The sequence below is a fragment of the Cucurbita maxima genome, unplaced genomic scaffold (genome assembly GCF_002738345.1).
Source record: "Cucurbita maxima cultivar Rimu unplaced genomic scaffold, Cmax_1.0 Cma_Scf00034, whole genome shotgun sequence".
In the NCBI taxonomy this organism is placed as follows: domain Eukaryota; kingdom Viridiplantae; phylum Streptophyta; class Magnoliopsida; order Cucurbitales; family Cucurbitaceae; genus Cucurbita; species Cucurbita maxima.
Genome location: NW_019272050.1, coordinates 199,201 through 218,533, shown reverse-complemented (window position 1 = coordinate 218,533; position 19,333 = coordinate 199,201). Strand labels below are relative to the sequence as shown.

The following is a 19,333-nucleotide window of genomic DNA, read 5'->3' as shown; positions in this document are numbered from 1 at the left end:
TCAAAATTCTTGATCAATGGGAGGAACAAAATGGAGCAGTAGATAGTCAAGTAAATTCCAATCCATGAAATAATTTGATTTATGGAAAACATTGTTGTGGTAGAGGGGAGGTCATAAGCGTCTATACCGTAAGGTCATAAGCGTCTATACCGTAAAATTGATTTTTGATGGAATGAAAGACATATATGGTAGAATCGTAACCGTAACCATAGAATACATACATTAGAATTGTATTCGTATACATTTGTCTCATTAGAGGAGAGGAATTGTGTACGTATCCGTCCCTTTAAAACTAAAGAAAATTCTGAAATAGATTCCTGAGAAAACCAGCTAATGGAGTAAACTTGGGATATAAATTTACATTATTTTTGTATGATCTCAACCCAAACTAGTTAGAAGACATCGATTGGACAAAATTGACATACATAGCTAATCTGTGAGCAAGTTACATAAACACAACCTACACGCACAACAAATGGTAGCTAACGAATACGCTACAGTTTCCTACTCCAAGTACTGAATTTCAACGAACATATGTTCGAGCATACATTCGGACAACTTAAACTAAGTAACTTGGACTTAAGTTCTTTTGACCACGCTTTCTTTTTGGGCTGGCACTGATCATGCAGGAGAAGGCATTGATGAGATCCGAGTCCTCTTCGGTTATTAAAATTTTTGCCTTACTTGGCTCGGCGAGCAGAAGCTTGCCCACGAGGTATCCTGCAATTGACCATGTTTGATATAGGCGTGCTTGTTTTCCAATGAACCTTCCTTTTTTTGTATCGTAATATTCCGGCCACTTATCTCTAGCCAGACGTCGCTCGGCGATCTCAATGGCTCGTGCTGCAATTTCTGGTCTATCCATCTTTATGCATGCAACTGTGAGCTGAGAAACGTATATCAAATACTTCAGCATTGTATTTTACATTTTCAAATCCAAGATATAGCATGTGCTTTCTTTGTCGAGAAGAAGAGTTCGGGAATAGAGGGAAGGCAAATTTTGTGCTGAAGTTTGAATAGATCAGCTTAATAACTGATTGTTATAGATAACAAAGAGAACTACTACTTGAGAAATCAAAACTGATCAAGTGCTTCTAAACATCAAATTCTAATGGAATTGGCTTGGGATCTAAAGTATAATAGCTCACCACTAACCGATATTGTTCTCTTGGGACTTTTTCTTCCGGGCTTCTCCTAAGAGTTTTTAAAAAGCGTCTACCAAGGAGAGGTTTCTACACCCGTATGAAGAATGTTTCGTTCTCCTCCCCAACCGATGTGGAATCTCACAATCCACCCCCCTTCGGGACCCAACGTCTTTGCTGGCACTCTTTCTTTTCTTCAATCGAAGTGGGACCCCCCCAATCCAACCTCTTTGGGCCCAGCATCCTTGCTGGCACATCGCCCGGTGTCTAGCCTTGATACTGTTTGTAACAACACAAGCCCACCGCTAGCAGATATTGTCCTCTTTGGGCTTTTCCCTTCGAGCTTCCACTCAAAGTTCATAAAACGCGTATGCTAGAGAGAGGTTTCCACACCCTTATAAAAATGCTTTGTTCTCCACCCCAACCGATGTGGGATCTCACATCACCTTTCTTCAACAAATTTCTTCAACAAATTTAGTTCCTACTAGCCTTCCCTCTACACATTTTAGAAACATTCACATTGTCTTTTCTTCATTGAAAACTATTCTTAATATTTTATAAATATTAATTCCGGACTAACCATGGGACTAATCTCAAGATTTATTAAAGTACATGGGCAAAATTTGGCTAAATTTAGACATTAAAAAGCACAAGGAGTAAGTCTCAAAGGACAAAGACCAAAATAGTATTTTTAATCTTTAAACGAGTTCTCTTAGAACAAAATAGCATAGTAGTAACATCAGGACTTTGAGAGAAACATACCTGCCACAGCAATGTTGGCCACGAGCCTGCATTATGGTATGACCATTGCCTGCATCATCAACAGAGACCAAGACCAACTTCAACATAAAAAAAACGGGTATATTTCATTTATAAATCACAGAAGTACCAAGTCAAAGTAAATTACGTGTTCTTGGGATCGCTGCCAGTGATAATCTGCCATTCCCGACCTTCAAGGGCAGGGTAACAAATCTTGAATGGCATGTCTGCAACCAAATCCTCCCATTTGGATTCAATGAGATCCAAAATGGAATGAGACTGTTCTATTGTAGCAAGACCACTTACTATGGACCACAAATTTCCTAGAGAAAAGAACCGGAAATCCATGTGAGCCGGTTGAAGATTACCAAGTAGATAACCTCCTATATTGGGGATCCATTCCACCAACCAAGAAGGAATTTGATCAGGGTAGATGTTGAATTTGTTGACTGCATCGTATGAATACTCTTCAGTCGTGTAACGATAAATTTCATTTAGCTTTCTCAAATCGACCCAATAATACTCTCTGATATGAAACGATAGAGCCACCAAACGATTGTTAAGCGCACGGAGAAGACCAGCTGACCCATCTTCTGGAGCAAGCATCTCTCGTGCACAAAGTAGTGCTGAATAAAAAAGTGCCTGCAAAGGAGAAAAAAAGAATATATCTTTACACTTCTACTACGTAATTTATAGGAAGCAATCCATGCTACAAACATTTTATGACCAGAGAAATCTAAGGTGCATAAACTAAAAACATTAATTTCATTATGCAACTGCAAAATTGTACTATATACTGTTAATTCTTTGGTATTTTCACTTTCAAAATGTAAATGGAAAAAAAAAAAAAAAGAATCACAAGCATGCTCATAGCATTGCTTGGCTCAAAAACTTAATCATCAGCACATCTAGATTTCCCTTTCCTTTTCTTCAGCTGATCTATTAAGCCCATTGAAAAGGAAGATGTAGTTGCATATAGGTTATTCATAGTTACTCGATCGCCTTTTCTCTTCTAACATTTCCAATGCATTTCCATGGAAGCCATTGAATATATATTAAAGCTACAGCATCTATATCATAATAAATTAAAAATGAGTGCTAAAAATCTTGGTTGTTGCTTACTTGGATTTCGAGAGGGTGGCCATGAATTCCCATACGCCGATCTATCATACAAGAACCGTCAGTTACCAATAAAGTAGGGAACATGTCAAAACCATCAGCTAGGCAAAGCCTCAAGATCATTTTGATCCCAGTTTGAACATCAACTCTCTCCTGAACTGAGGGATCGCCAGAGCATTTTCCATATGCACGCAATAAAATTATCCACCACAATCCTATGATAGAGAGGGAGGTGAGTCACCTTACTGGATATAGAAATACAATGAAGAGACTTTTCTTCTAAAGGAAATATTGGATGGTCTATGTACCTGAGTCGACAGGTGCAACACGGCCAATTGCTGCCTCCCCAAAGTCTGGATCCAAAACCTCTTCTGTCGCAGAGTCGTCACCATCTAGAGGAACTATTCGGACCTTGAAACTAGCAGGCATTAATCCTTGACCAGGACTGTGACAGTCCATAGTTTTCTCCCAGCTCTATGGAATAACGAATTGCAAGCATTAATCAGAGAAGTAAAAAAAACAGAGGAAGTTTAACCGATTGATGTTTAATTACATACTTAGATTACCTGCAACTGAAGCGTGTGGAGGATAAAATTGCGAACAATATCATACTCTCCCTTCAATAAAAAAGCTATACCAGAAGGTATAAAATCACGTATAAAGACCTGATCATAATTCAGTGAATTAGAACAAGTAGGGTCCCTTGCTGCAATCGTTCCAACTGGACTGCCACAGTAATAAACAATGGATTCACGAAGCAAGTCCCATGCCTCATCCTCAATGGATTCAATACTAATCTTATGAAAGGAATCTCTAACTTCTTCATTTTTGTCATTAGATATTGGGTTCTTGATTTCCTGATTTGCAAACTGAACATCTTGAAACTCCGAAGCATTTGATCCATTCTGAATGCTGGTGATTGACTGAGGTACATTTGCACCATCCTTGAACCATGCTCCATTTCCACCTTCTGGAATCATACCACTAGCACTTTCTGCTTGTTGGCATTTGCATCTGTATAACAGACGACGATTACCTTTTGTTTTCCCACTAAAGCCTGTCTTTAGCTCTTGTAATATCCTACTTGAGCATTTCGACAAATGCATATATCTCAGGACTCCTTTTTCCACCAATTTTACTTGTGATTTAAAAGATGTGGAGTCCAAATTGTTCAAATAGGGTTTTGAACATAAAGCACGAGGTATAACCCCTGAAAAGATCTGCAGAGCTTCAGACGTGCCCATCTTTGAAGCAATCACAGCGCCTAAAGGATCTGATCTAGATTAAAGTTTTCCCAACGCAAATTCTGGACAATTGTTCTTCAATTTGACTCCAAGACTCGAATAATTTCTGCAGAGAGAGAGAGAGAGAGAGAGAGATCACAATGATGATTCAATAGAAACATCACAACATTTAATATACAGGATATATAGAATTCCATACCACTGAATCAATTTCATCCTAGAAAAACTGATCGTAGTATGGCACAGTTTTCCCTTAACTTCCTGCTCTAAGAAGGAAAATAACTGTGTATAATATGAAAAAGAAAGTCGAAATGCTACACATCGAACGATGCTTGTAATTAATTCGAAACCTTAAAACCTACTTACAAGCGAAAATTGTAACAGAAAGCCTAAATTAACTTCTATTCTTGCCTTCCTCGATCAGGTTAACTACTATCCAGCAAGTGATTCACAATCCGTAGTTGAAACACAGAATCTATAATCTACGAAATGAAATACACCACAGCACCATCTGTAATGGAGATTAGATTCAAGCAGCAAGCAAAAGAAAAATAAGGAATGTTATGAACATGGAAAAGAAATAAAAGAAACAATCACAATAACCTCCAAAGCTCACGATACATCGCCACAAAAATTTCTAAACAGAGATCATAACATTAATCTAATGCAACTCAAATTTCGACGAACGAGTAAGACATTCAGCGCCAGATTGGAGATGAAGAAGAATGAAAAGAGGAAAACGAAAACGAAAACGAATAAGATTACTTGAACAAAATCATGGAAGACAGATGTAGCAACTCACCGAATTCTAGGTTGCAACAATTTTCTCAGTGCAGAGAGGAAGACGATCGCACAAAGATCAGCAAATTTCGGGAGCTTTCCTGAAAGAAGTCGAACAAAAAATAGAATCACTATCACTATCACTATCACAATCTGAACCAAACGAACTATAAAACATGTTTTCGAAAATCCATCAAGTGGACAAAGAGGCAAAAATCAAGCAGCATTCTTGCGTGAACTTTTCCCTGTAATCTTCTTGTCCACATCTCCATGATTTTTCTTTTCCAATGCCTAATTTTTTCTAACAAAGGTTATTTATTTATTACTATTTTTAACTTTTCTTACTTAAAAAGAAAATTTCCCGAAATTAGGACGAGAAAAGGAAAATACTCTTTTGACCCTATTTTTCTCTATTTTGACGTAAATAATGTATTATCTACTAAAAATTTAGAATTTTATAATTAAAATATTCTATTTTAGAAGTTTGAATTAAAAATAATAATAAAAAAATAATTATTAAAACATTATTTAGTGGACAAGCTTTTTTATGCGTCACTTGATAAACTAAGGCGTCCACAAATACATACATATATTTGTTATTATTTTTACATTTATTTTTTTATTTTATTCAATCAAAGCGTATTCATTTTATTAAAAGAATTGTATTTCCATACTAAGTGAATTTATATCATATGTGATAAAACATTTATGAATAAAATTTTAATTATGAATTTATATAGTTTTATTAATTTAGTTCGTGAGTTTTTTAGAATTATACATATTTGATCACCTGATTTTATGATTATAAATTTAATTTTTTAAAAATTTAAATTTATATCTAATATATTAATTGGTTAAAAATTGAAAGTTAATAAATTTATTAAATATGTATAACTGAGTCAAGAAACTCCACCTACCATTAATAAACATAGATATTAAAGATAAGAAAAAGAGTAATTAATACTCTAAAACCGTGATATACGAACAAGGCTAGAGAAGCTATTGACTATTCAAATTTAAATTAGTGAACGGATGCAACAGAAGAAGAAGAGGAAGAGGAGGTATTGGGGATAGGAGTAGGAGTATCTGTTACTCCACATTTCACTTCTTTAGTCTATGATAATTTCATATTTGGTTTAAGTTCGGATTCTTAAGGTTAACGAGAAACAAGAACTTTTGGTTTGGTTTGGATGAAACGAGAAATCACAAGCATAGTTCTCACTTTTGGAGGTACACTTTAGGTTTACCTCCAAAATGAAAAAACCTTCCATAAGACGGGCGATCGACCCTCAAGAGTTCCAACGAACCATGCCCTTTTCCTCTGTGTGAGGCAGCAAGCAAAGTTTGTAGAGCAAGAGTCATACTTCGAATAGCAAAGGAATTAGAATGACGACCACAAGTGATAGCACAGTTTCTAGTGGAGACGAGAAAAGTGGAGTAGGGACAAAAGTCTTATAATCTTACGAGTATCGAGATGGTTCGTTGGGTTCCTTTTGAGCAAGGATCAAATTCAAATTGTAAGTATGATTGGATCATACTGTGGTAGAACCTAGTACCTAGTGATTCGGACCTAATATTGAACCGAATTTAAAGAAAAATAGAAAGAGAAGTTTCACATCACATTTATCTCAAAAGAAATTATTTTGTCGACAACTATCCTCGATCAATACCTAACGAACACTTTTGCATGTCCAAAAATAATCAAATTGAATGAATTGAATGAAACCTTAGCTTGAGCATAATTGACCAATAATTATGGTTGAACCAAATATGAAAATAATGGCCGCATTGCATTTTATTCAAATCAATTAATACAATTATTGTGGGCCAGTTTTGCGTACCGAACACTCCCACATGGCCGAAGCTTTACCAACCACTCAAAAAAGCCTGTAGATGTTTGACCACAAGCTTTATCCAATCGCTCCCCTTTTTTTACCCCACGCCTCTCCAATTTCACGTGACAAACACTTTTCTAAAGTGAAGAAGCATAATAATATTAAACAAAAATTAATTCAAAACAATACAATTTCAAAACAGTCAACCACAAGTAATGATATAAAAACACGGGTAAAATATACTTTTTATACGATCCTAATTAATCCGATAAGAATCAAAAGAACTTTACTAGTCTAGCAATTTCTGTATTAATAAGGTCTTTTAATTGCACTCGAGCTCCTATCTTGGGCAGCCATACACTCCCTATGCTTGATAGAATACTAGCTCGGACAAGAATGAAAATAATTTTACTAGTCTAGCAATTTCTGTGTTTATAAGGTCTCTTAATTGCACTCGAGCTCCTATCTTGGGGAGCCATACACTCCCTATGCTTAATAGAATACTAGCTCGGACAAGAATCAAAATAATTTTACTAGTCTAGCAATTTCTGTGTTTATAAGGTCTCTTAATTGCACTCGAGCTCCTATATCCGGGGGAGCCCTACTCTCCCTATACTTACTAGAATATTCATTCCGACAAAAATCAAAAGAATTTTACTAGTTTAGCAATTTCCGTGTTTATAAGGTCTCTTGATTGCGCTCGAGCTCCTATTTCGGAAGAACTCTACGCTCCCTATGCTTACTAGAATATTCATTGCTTCCTAAAATAATAATATCTCGAGATTAAAAAAAAAACCCGTATGTGATAGGGGCGTTAACTAGGCCGACAAACTAGAATAACATGCATAGGATCAGAAACAGATTGATAACAGGCACACCAAAAGCTGAACATTCAATCAAACAAAGAAACAGGTTGAAAAAAAAAAGCAACATGGGTTCCAAACACAAGCTTATACATTCCAGGGATAAAAATTTGAAGGGTAGCAAGCTAGGAAGGCGTGAATTCTCACATAAACATGCGTGTATTTATATATATATATATATTGGTGCCAAGACATGGAAGGGATAAGTATAGCTGGAAAGCCGATGTTCTGCTGAAAGCCACATTAACAAAACCTGATCTAAGTTTCAAGAATCAGAAGGGAAAGAAAAATGATAAAAACCACTAATAAGCAGACAGCACACTCATTATATATATATATTTTTTTTGCCTCTTTAATCACGCAATTAAGACCCATAAAATGCTACACAATAGAGGAGCTATATAGACACTCTCCTAAGGAGGAGGATTGGTAGAGGAATCAGGGAACAAACCCAACATCTTTGAAGTATTCATGCTCGAGAGCACTCCTGGCGGTGACTCTTTTTGTGGGATCCAAGCACAGCATTTTCTGGAAAATAATGGTCAACTATTTCAAGACACAGATATTGCATATACATTGATTACTACTATATATAGTAGTACAAGTACATAATCAAGAAAGTTCGTGTATACAACATAGATAAATGGAATTTTTTTTGATATACAGATGGGTATCCCTATCAATTATTAACTAATAGATAATGATATTATAGGAAAAAATCTTGATAGAAAATATTTTGATTGGAGAATGCCGCATTTTTGTCTTAAGAATAAGGCCAATATTAGAGTCTGAATCAATATTAAGACTAACACGAACCATACTCAAAATACTAAAATTGAGGGTAATAATTTTTCAACTAATTGAAGAAATCGATAAGAAAGATTTTAATTATCTCAAAATGAATCAAGAAATCAACCCTTAACATATATATATATATATAAATGTTAAGAATCATGAATCTCCACATCGATATGATATTGTTCACTTTCAGCATTAGCTCTCAAAAGGATTCATACTAGTAGAGATGTATTCCTTATTTATAAACTCATAATCGACCCTTTAATTAGCTGATGTGGGACTCCTCTCCCAACCATCCTCAACAATACCCACTTAAACTTAAAGATATTAATTATGATTAATTTTTCCCAAGGGAGCGGAAATTAGTGGGGAGCCAGAAACTACTGTCAACACGTTACAGATTTATAGTGAACAAAGATTGCCTCTCGCTTTCACCCCCTCCTAAAAATTCAGAAGAAAAGAGAGAACAACCAAAAATAGGAAATAAAAATGAGGAAGATGAAATAGTTGGTCAAACATAACATATTGAAGTGGGAGGGCCGGGAGAAAGCAAAGCATCCATTTATGACCAACACTTATTGATCTAGAACATGTGATATCATAAATGATGAAAACAAAAACACTCCAATTGAAAATAATTTACTTACAGAGAGAAGATCAATGCCAGCAGATTCGAGATTTGGAACTACAGAAGCCAGGTCCTGTGCAAGTAGAGAATGTGTGAAGTAAAGATTTGAACCACACATTATAGCAAACCAGAGGATGAAAATTTAGTGAGATTGAACCATCACCTTGGAAGGCCACTTGGGGAAAGCAGACTTGAAATCAGGCAAAGATGTAACGCCAGGCCATGAATCTTCATTTGGAGTTCCCAGAACTCTTTGTATCCCCACACAGAGGTTTGATGAAAGCATGAATATGTTAGTACAGACAGACGTAGACTTAGAAGGGAAATAATGTTTTAGGTGCTGTCCTAATCATTACTATTATGAATAAAACTCACCTTATCACTCGATTATTAGGGCTGAACACTCGCAATTTAATATCATAGTAACCTACTATACACTCCCCATATTGCGAATAAAGTGAGATATATGTAACACAAAGCCGCAGTAGCCAGATGAACTGACTTTTGTTGCCTTCGTTTTTCAAATTCCAAAATCCCTCTCCCCTAAGGAAAAATGAAAAAAAAATGGAAGGAAAGATCCACCCGCCAAGAAAATCCCTCTCTAGATAAAATGTGATTTCATTTTTCTTTAATATCCATAAGTGTCTAGGCTGGCTGTCCATTCTCATTGGATGGCTCTTGACCCTTCTACATTGGCCAAACAAATTCATAGGATATTCAAATCCAACATAGATGGCTACCGTGAAGAGATTCTGGTGGACTCCCATATGTAATACTACGACAACCAACTAGAAGGCTAATGTATAATCAATTTGAATCTGGCATTCGTAGGATTGTTAATGATCTAATTTGGCATGTTAATTGGACTAGATCATCGTGGAGGACAGATGCACGATAAAGCTACTTACCTAAATATCTTAAACAATTCATCAATCTCGGAGTCCCCAGGGAATAGTGGCCGCTGGTTAACCATCTCAGCAAATATACAACCCACCGACCAAACATCCACAGGAGTGGAGTAATGTCGGGAACCAAGTAAAATTTCTGGTGCTCTGTACCAAAGCGTCACCACCTGGATAAAACCTCCAATAGTGATTAACTCGAGCAATATACGAGGCTAATGCATCAAAGAAAAAAGTCATCGACAAATTGGACTATGATGTTTTTTTTACAATAAAGAAAATAGTTGAATTGGGACCTAAACTAACAAAACAATTATAGATGCATTACAAAAATGGAAACTAATATTTTCCAAATCTTCGAAAAGTTTGGTGTCAGAAAAAAATGTCCACAGCCTATTTGGGAACGTTCCATTAGACAACCATGCAATGAAATTAACTTCACAATACGAAATTTGATTTTTTTTTTTTTTTTATAAGAAACACAATACAAAATTTGATGAGATAGTCATCCAGTGCAAATCCATACCTCATGCGTGAATGTTCTAACAGGAATACCAAATGCTCTTGCCAGTCCAAAGTCAGCAAGCTTCAGGGCATTGGTGCGACGATCTATGAGTAGATTTTGGGGTTTTAAATCTCGATGAAGAACCCTATGAGAATGGCAATATGCAATGCCACGAAGAATTTGGTAAAGAAACATCTGCATGACAAAAGTGGAACAAGTTTTTTCATTAGAGAGTCTCACTGCACCATTACATTTGTTCAACCAAGAGTTAAAACATGATCAAAGGAAAGTCTCTGGAAATAAAAGAAGGAAACAAAATAAAGCTGAAGAAATAAGCACCATGCTGAATGGATTCAAAAAATATAGCATCAAACTTATTCATACGATCAGTTATGAAGGAGAGGGTATTGCATATACTAGAAAGGAATACCATGACGAACGCTGATATAGTTTTAAGTTGCTTAAAAATACACATTACTTTTCCAAAGAACTCTGTTTAATGATTAAGAAATCCACGAAACTGTGATGCTAGATAAGATTTGCACCTCGTGGAAAATAAAAATATGATTTTCTGCAGTAAATTAGTTATTATATCAATTAACCAATCCGTCGTCTATTGTAAAAATATAAATGACAAATAACAAGAAACATTAATTAACATAGAGTGCAGGCAGCTACAAAGTTAAAATGAAGCCACTCACTTTTACTTGGCGTGGATCCTTTGCAAATTCAGGAGATGAGTCCATGTGCTTCTTCAAATCCAAATCCAGATACTCAAAAACAAGATACAGGCGCTTCTCGCTATGCACTACATCTTGCAACCTATTGACAGCAAACCAATTGAAGACAACTTCGTTATATATATGAAAAAACATCACAGATGGCAATGATTCAGTCTACAGATTAAATTGACAATGCGCGATAACCAAAAAGCAGAATGCAAGTGCCATCTTTACCTGAGTGATGGACCAGAGAAAATGTATATCATCCCTATATTTATTTGTGTAAATGCAAAATATTGCACAAAAGCAAATGAATTGGATGTTCAATTTAAATCGAGAACTACATATATTTCGGTATTAACTAAGAGATAGCAGTGATGGAAAGAGATGCTGCCTTTGAGATTTTACATATTCACGCCTCATAATAAACAAGTACATATAGTCCACCCCATATCTGTGAATAGAACATATAGTTTCTAGATAAGACTCCCCAGAGAAGTTAAAACTGACAGCAGCAGATGACAATTTAATGCAACATTGTCTTCCAACACAACATTTTTCCATGCTTCAAAACTCAAACTAAATTGAAAGACCTTCATATGTTCAGCAGAGTGAAGAAGTTATTTGACCTTAAAAGGAGTTACAGCAAAGATTAGACAATCGATATTGGTTGAACGAGGGTAGATAACTAACGATGATACGTACCTTACAATGTTGCCATGCTGCATTTCCTTCAACAGAGAAATTTCACGAATGGCTGTGCTTGGCACTCCCTCATCTTCTTGCTCCAAGCGGATCTTCTTCAAAGCAATAGTCTCATTTGTGACACGATCGCGTGCCTTGTAAACCACACCATACGTTCCTTCTCCAATCTTCTCAACTTTCTCATACTACAAAGCCAAGCAAATCGCAGATAAGATCAACAATAATGCACAAAAAAAAAAAAAAAAACGAAACAGAAAAACAAGCATCTCAACATCCAAAATCATCGCTAACCTGCTCCATCGAGTCCAAAAAAAGTGTCAAAGTTCTCAAAGCTTAAATCCTACAAACAACAGGACAAAGAACGTTATAGATTTAGTGCAATACATGCCTTATAACATATAAATACCAAAATGATGATAGGAAAGCGGGAATGTCAGAAACGCCAGAGAACGCTACTGAAAAGGCGCAGAAAACAGATTCGCACAGGTCAAGGACCGGATCCGCGTTGAAATGGAGTCAACTCAGTCATAGTAGACTGAGTTGAACTCACTTGGACCACATTGGAAGAAAGCATTTCGAAAACGCAGTTTAACATCGAAATTTCTGCAAACAATCGCTCATTTTCACTTCGTTCCTTTCTTGGAATTCGAATTACTATTAGACTAAAAGGCAAAGTGCAGTAAAAGCATCTACCAACCAAATTAAAGAGAGGAAATCAAAAACAGATAGACTGGAAAGCAAGAACAATCCTAAGTTGAATCAGAGCCGAACCTGTGGGAATCGGGGACGGTGTCGAAGAGAAGAGAGGCGCCGTAAAAATGGCGCCGCAGAAGGAAGAAGAAGGAGAGGAGGAGGAGGGGAAGGAAGGCGAGTGGGCTATCTATGTAATTTCACGTGCCTTAACTTTATTTTATATATTTAGTAATCTTTTTATTGGTTGCGATTATTTCTATATTTTAGTCCTCAAATTTCGTACTTATTTAGTCTTTTAAATTGGCAAATTCAGATATTATAAATTAGTCCATCAAATTTCTACAAAAAGAAAATCTTCTAATTAATTTTTTTTTAGAGTTTACTCTAAAAAATAAAAATAGGTAGGGAGAAAAATCAATAACTAAAATAATTATTTATACAAATTAGATTTTAAAACCAATATATTTATTTAATTTAGTTCACAATGACACGACACATTTACACTGAGATTAACGAGATAACCAAAATATCCAAAATTTGAATTCTCGACCCTTATAAATTACTGAAGAAAACAAATCGACCCAGCTGGAAATGTAAAAATTAGTTTAATATGAATTAATATCAAAGATTTGGATTCTCGAACCTTATAAATTATTAAACTCTACAAAAAAAAAAAAAAACTATGAAATAGATAAATTAATTCATTGCACAAAGTGTGTAGATGTAGTAACGAGTAAAAAAAACTGATCCAATTACTAAAAAGAAATATTAGTCCACTATATGAAGCGTGTATCGATAGTAACATGAACGTCGACTAGAATATTCAAGATTTAGATTCTCGACCCTTATATGAACTCGAGAAAAAAAAAATTTGACCCAACTACGAAAGAGAAACACTAGTCCACTGTACGAAACGTGTGTCGATGTAGTAACATGAACGCCGATCAAAATATCCAAGATTTAGATTCTCAACCATTATAAATTATTGAACTTGAGAAAATAAAAAAAACTGACCCAACTATGAAATAGATAAATTAATCTACGGCACGAAGTATATGCCAAGTTTGTTTCAAAATGTCAGGCATTCTACCAGTATTTACACATACGAGAAATCACTCACGGTGAGTGAGATTTACGTTCATTGTAGTCACCTCTAAGATTCTTCATCGATCACTTCTTTAAAATATAGTTGAATATAGATATCACGAACAATAGGTGCATGATACTAGGACGAGGATACCATACGAGAAACCATAGCCGATCACTCTATATTTATAATCGAACTCATAATTAAAGTTTTATTTATTTTAAATATAAAATAAATTTAGTAGATGACATGTCATATGCCCATAATTTACTATTATCATTATTATTATTATTTTTTATTCGCTCAAGTTCGAACAATGCTCGGGAGTCGAGGTGGGCTGGACCAGAAACAACAGGGCCAAATGAGCCCATTTAGGCCCACTCCTCAACTTTCTCCCTTTATTTAATGCCAAGGAATTTTCACATTATTGGAGTTCTCATTTTCATGTGATTTTTTAATTATTTATTTTTATCACTCTTTTTTTATGATATATATATATATATATATATATATATTTTAAAACAAAAATATGATAAAATATAAGAAAGAAAATATAGAAAGTTATTATGATGTGAACCGTTCATATGGTTTTTTTGTCCATAGCTATGGCTTTCTCGTGACATGTATGAAAACTAATTTCATCACATTTATATTTTTCATGCTCTTAAAATTATTAAAATAAAATGAAAATAAATAAATCTTTATTTAAGAGGCATATTTTAATTAATTTTTAATTTTATTTATAATTAATTTCGATGAATTTAAATATATAGGTTAACAGAATATTAATTTATGTGTTTTTCTTCGTTTACTTTATTAAAACTTTTATCGTAATTTTGTTTTATTTTATTTGCGTATTAAACTAAACTTCAAATATATACGAAAAATTACCATTTATAAAAATAAAATATAAAATTCGACTAAAGTTTTGTGGGAAGTTAAGATTATATTTGCAATTAATGTCAGTAATAGTGTTTAATTTAGATTAGTTACGAGTGAAGTAACCAATGACTAATGTTTTAAAATCTAACTCCGGATGTTTTTTTTCTTCTTGATAGAAGCAATCATCTTGACTCATTCATCGAATACAGCTCGTGTAGAATTCAAACTTGTTCGAGTACGCATGTCATTCGTGCATGCATGTTCAATCGTGTGCAACACAATTATGTCGCACTTCATGGTCATTTCGATTCCCAACAACACAATCCATGCATCGTGATATCGTCCCATGTCTCGAGACACATCAGCCATTTAAGCTTGTTTTGACACATTCGTTGGGAACCGACCCATGTGTCAATCATCTCATTGGGACATCCCGAATATCCATCCATGCGAGTTCTCTCAGTCATCAAAACTCTCTCGTATCTATTCTAAACCATTTACGACAACATTTCAGATAGCGGATGCATAACCCAACCTCCGACACCTAGGTTGAGGCGCAATACCAGAACACCCATGTCGTATGGTACTGTTCGTCCTTGAAAGACCCTTTTCAAACGAAGAGCTCCAAGATGTTCGCCCACACTGTAACAGACCTATATGCCACAGGGTAACTTGCTTAAACGGTAATGGATGATTACAGATGAATTAATAGATTTTTAAGTAGTTTTTTTGTTTTCACATAAAAAATAAAACGTTTATAGTTAAAAGTAATGCGATTATATTTGTAATTAATGTCGTTAGCGTTTAATTTAGATTAATTAGGATTGAAGTAATGTTTTAAAATCGAGCTCACAAGCGACGTCTTTGTTACAGTTGCTTGAAGCGATGTTTTTGACTCGGTCACCAATCAAATGGAATTGGTATTTAATTTATTCAAATAGATTGGTATTTAATTAGTTGGGAAGTGGGGAAAGCTTTTACTGCAATTTTGACAGCCTAACTAACAACGGGCCGGCCGTAAAGAAACAAAAAATCACATATTCAATTTCAATAGGTAAACTTAGGTGCCCTTACTATATATAATTATAAATGAGGGGATTTTCTCATTTACAAAATAAAAAAGGAGAATTTTTTTAGTTTTTTTTTTCCTTAAAAAGAGAAAAAAAATTATTGGTCTCGAAAAATCTAATCAACCTAACTTAACTTGTATCGTTTACGTTCGATTATGAACTTATTTAGATTAGGTTTGATTCAAATAAATGAAAATTTCATGAGTTAAATTAGCTCACGTGTTCATTTTAAACTATTGAATTGAATTGAACTGAACTGAACGAACTCGAATTTGTTGTTAATTCTAAAAAATAAATTTATTTTTGCCATACAATTATTTGTTTTGAAAGAATTTTCAAATATTTTGGAAATAATTTTTTGAAATATATATTCAATTTGAGTGGTAAATTTCAATTAAAATTTTAAAAATAATCAAATAAATGAAAATTTCATCGATTGAATGTGAGGAAATTTCTTATATAGCAAGATATATCTATAACTAGAGTCTAAATATTAATAAGAATATTGACATTTAATTTTAATCAACTTTATTAAAATGTAGGGATTCCTTTTTGTTTACAACAAACAACTCAATTATTATCAAATATCGTTAAGTTGGAGCAAACAAAGCGTTCAGTCCCTCACTGGATTAAGAATGTGAAGGCCAAATAGAGAAAGAAATGATTCAAAACCCCTATCGAAGTACCAAACTAAAGGCTTTCGGGACTTGCACCCTTGACTAAGCCGATGTAGGGAGTCTTAGTGTCCCTAAATTAGTCGATATGTGACTTTCATTGTGGTTTTACTTGGAGAGAGTATTCTATAATCGTTCCCTAAATTAGCCGAAGTGTGACTTTCATCATCCATCCAACACCTCCCCTTAATCGAGGCTAGACTCCCTTATAATGTCTCTAAATTAGCCAATGTGGGACTTTCATCATGGCTTTACTTGGACTTCCCCAAAATGCCTCATACCAATGGAGAGGGTATTATTTGTTTATAAACCCATGATCGTTCCTTAAATTAGCCGACTTTCATCATCCAACATTATTCACTAAACTATGTTCGATTTAGCCGTTAAACCTTTTCATTAATTGCACAATCATTTTCACCAACACGGTCCGAAACGAATTAAAAAGGAAACAAAATATTCAAATGTCCTTAAAAGAATTTGAGAAGCGTATTCTTTCAGACATTTCCCAAGAAAACCAACTTGTAGTTACAGAGAGGGAAATGGAAAGAAAGTTTTAAAGCAAAAGCAAAAGGCGAAAAGCTCAGCTCATCTAAAAACATTCAACCATTTGTATAAAGAAGAAGTGTGCTTGCTTGCTTGCTTTTGTAAGAGCTGCAGAAAAGGAAGGCCATTGATGAGGAGACGAAGCTCGTAAGAAACGAAAGAGAGAATGACGAGTAAGCACGGAGACGAAGGAAATGGCGAGCGGATTGTATCGGAAGGAAGTCGTGGTCGAGATGAAGATGGTGAGATGGGGAAGCGACTGACCGTATCGACATTGCAAGCTAGAGAAGAAGAGATTGAGAGGAGGAAGATGGAAGTGAAGGAGAAGGTTGAGTTGCAGTTAAGCCGTGCTGAGGAAGAAGCCAAACGCTTAGCACAAATTTGGGAAGTAAGTTATTTAACCATGCTCTTTATGTAACACACGTAGAAAGGCTCAACCCTTTGGTAGCACAATTCTAATGTAAATTATTATAGATTTAATTTTTAGGGTAAATTACTAAAAATATACCTCATATTTTTATCTCGAAAAATACTAAAAAGTTTAAAGTAATACTTTAAATTAAAAATAGATAAATAAAATACTTTAAAAAATAAAAAGTTCAATATTATGTTTTTTTTTTTTTATTACTAATGGTATCATATTTAAAAAATACTTAATACTCTTAATACTTTAATATNAAATAATTTAAGAGTATTTTTTAAACTTTTTTAAAAGTCGATATTTTTTTAACAAAATGTTAATAATTTCTATCTAAAACTAATCTTAACTTTATTTGAAACTTTTTTAAAGATAAAAAATATTATCGAAGCTTTTGAAAATTTAAAGAGAGTTAATAATAATTTTGCCAATAATTTTTTAATATTAGAAAAAATCATTGAAAAAAATCGATGCTTTTTTTTTTTTTTTTTTAATGCAAATGACCTACATTTTTTTCACTTTGTTTTGGGATAATTCGTTTTTTTTTTTCAAACACAATTCGTAAGAACTAAAATAATCTTTATTTGAACTTTTATTTGCATCAAATTTGATCCAAAATTCAAAAATTCACAAGCACGCAGTGTTATAATTAAAAAAATTAGTTGTCATATTTATAATTGGATTCAAGTTTTGTGCTATCAAATAAAATCTCCAATGTAATTAAACTAGGAAATATACATTTTTTTTTTTTTTAAATTTCATTTACTATAATGTTGTTGTGTATGATAAAGGAGCTGGAGGTAATGGGAGATCCAATGGGGAAAGAGGTTGGTAATGTGAGAAAAAGAATAGACACAGCTAAGAAGGAACTGAAATCACTAGGACAGATCTGCCAAAAGAAGGTGCTCCAATGCCAATAATTTCTTTTTAACATTTAATCTTCCTTTGTATAATCCTTTTTTATTTTTATTTTTTTTTAATTTTTGGCTCTAATTTTATAACGTAAGTTTCAGTTCTAAATGGTAACAGGAAAAAGAATATAAAGAAGTCCTGGAAATATTCAATGAAAAAACCAACGAGAAAGCTCAGCTACTCACTACACTAATGGAGGTAATAATAATTCTTTACCCAACTCTAAATTTTCCGTACCTTTTCTTGGCATGTAAATTTTTTTTTTTTTTAATTCAAAGCATTCTTATTAAATAATAAACTTAAAGTGAATTATTTTAACTCATTTATTCAAAATTTTTATTTTTAATAAAAATAAAACATTCATATATAAAATACCTATTTATTTACTTTTCAAAATAAATTGAAATATATATTTTTTAAATAAAAATAAAACATTCATACATAAGATACCTATTTATTTACTTTTTCAAACTAAATTGCAATATATATTTTAAAAGCTATTGAATAATAAATTATCCAAGAAATATTAATGAAATTAAATAAAATTATAATAAATATATTTGTATCATATGTAAAAAAGTTTTTTTTTCCAAGTTAACAATAAAATTAGGGTTAGTTTGTTTCAATCTAAACTGATTTTAGTGAAACCAACGAACTCAAGTCATAAAAATTTACATTTATTTGAACTAAATCAAACCCAATAAATTATAACTCAATCCAAAACGTACCGATTAGGTTGGGTTGATCACGTTCTTCCCTTTACATCGCACCAAGGGGCTAATATTCTAATAAATTGTCCAATTGCCATTCGCAAATGACCATAATGTTATCAGCTGCTGGATCAAAGTGAGAGATGGAGAATGAACAAGCTTGAAGAATTGAATAAGCACATTGCATTGACGAACTGATCAAGGAGTACACAAACCGAGAAAATATGAATGGCTATCTATATTGTTGTCCATGAGTAGCACCTTTATTTTTTTCTGTTTTTGTTAAAATTGTACTTTTAAAGAAATGTTTTAGACAGTGTTAAAGATAAACATGCAGGCCAT

At 33.7% G+C, this 19,333-nt stretch overlaps 3 protein-coding genes across 9 annotated transcripts; 1 reads left to right on the top strand and 2 right to left on the bottom strand.

Moving 5' to 3' along the window:
* Positions 1-331: 331 nt before the first annotated feature.
* Positions 332-5,331, bottom strand: LOC111467749 (neutral/alkaline invertase 3, chloroplastic-like). Of its 4 annotated transcripts, none has more exons than XM_023112787.1 (8): positions 5,067-5,331; positions 4,631-4,775; positions 3,587-4,370; positions 3,329-3,494; positions 3,024-3,235; positions 2,050-2,543; positions 1,905-1,953; positions 332-886 (listed from the first exon to the last, which is right to left on the bottom strand). In XM_023112787.1, the coding sequence occupies exons 3-8, from the start codon at positions 4,262-4,264 to the stop codon at positions 560-562; spliced, it is 1,926 nt and encodes a 641-aa protein (XP_022968555.1). In that variant the 5' UTR covers positions 4,265-4,370; positions 4,631-4,775; positions 5,067-5,331; the 3' UTR covers positions 332-559. The 4 variants fall into 4 exon arrangements, with proteins under 4 accessions (XP_022968555.1, XP_022968554.1, XP_022968553.1 ...); XM_023112786.1 differs by lacking the exon at positions 4,631-4,775 and adding an exon at positions 4,464-4,530; XM_023112785.1 differs by lacking the exon at positions 4,631-4,775 and adding an exon at positions 4,464-4,525.
* Positions 5,332-7,882: 2,551 nt separating this feature from the next.
* LOC111467752 (cell division control protein 2 homolog A-like) lies at positions 7,883-12,894 on the bottom strand. 2 transcript variants are annotated; one of them, XM_023112795.1, is made up of 9 exons: positions 12,774-12,894; positions 12,294-12,342; positions 12,003-12,187; positions 11,277-11,397; positions 10,597-10,770; positions 10,077-10,240; positions 9,332-9,419; positions 9,188-9,241; positions 7,883-8,270 (listed from the first exon to the last, which is right to left on the bottom strand). In XM_023112795.1, the coding sequence occupies exons 2-9, from the start codon at positions 12,300-12,302 to the stop codon at positions 8,181-8,183; spliced, it is 885 nt and encodes a 294-aa protein (XP_022968563.1). In that variant the 5' UTR covers positions 12,303-12,342; positions 12,774-12,894; the 3' UTR covers positions 7,883-8,180. The 2 variants fall into 2 exon arrangements, with proteins under 2 accessions (XP_022968563.1, XP_022968564.1); XM_023112796.1 differs by having other exon boundaries at positions 12,752-12,879.
* A 4,060-nt stretch (positions 12,895-16,954) lies between these two features.
* Positions 16,955-19,321, top strand: LOC111467754. Of its 3 annotated transcripts, none has more exons than XM_023112799.1 (4): positions 16,955-17,339; positions 18,161-18,271; positions 18,399-18,479; positions 19,017-19,102. In XM_023112799.1, the coding sequence occupies exons 1-4, from the start codon at positions 17,118-17,120 to the stop codon at positions 19,068-19,070; spliced, it is 468 nt and encodes a 155-aa protein (XP_022968567.1). In that variant the 5' UTR covers positions 16,955-17,117; the 3' UTR covers positions 19,071-19,102. The 3 variants fall into 3 exon arrangements, with proteins under 3 accessions (XP_022968567.1, XP_022968566.1, XP_022968568.1); XM_023112798.1 differs by lacking the exon at positions 19,017-19,102 and adding an exon at positions 19,115-19,321 and having other exon boundaries at positions 16,960-17,339; XM_023112800.1 differs by lacking the exons at positions 18,399-18,479; positions 19,017-19,102 and adding an exon at positions 19,115-19,321 and having other exon boundaries at positions 16,962-17,339.
* Positions 19,322-19,333: the final 12 nt, after the last annotated feature.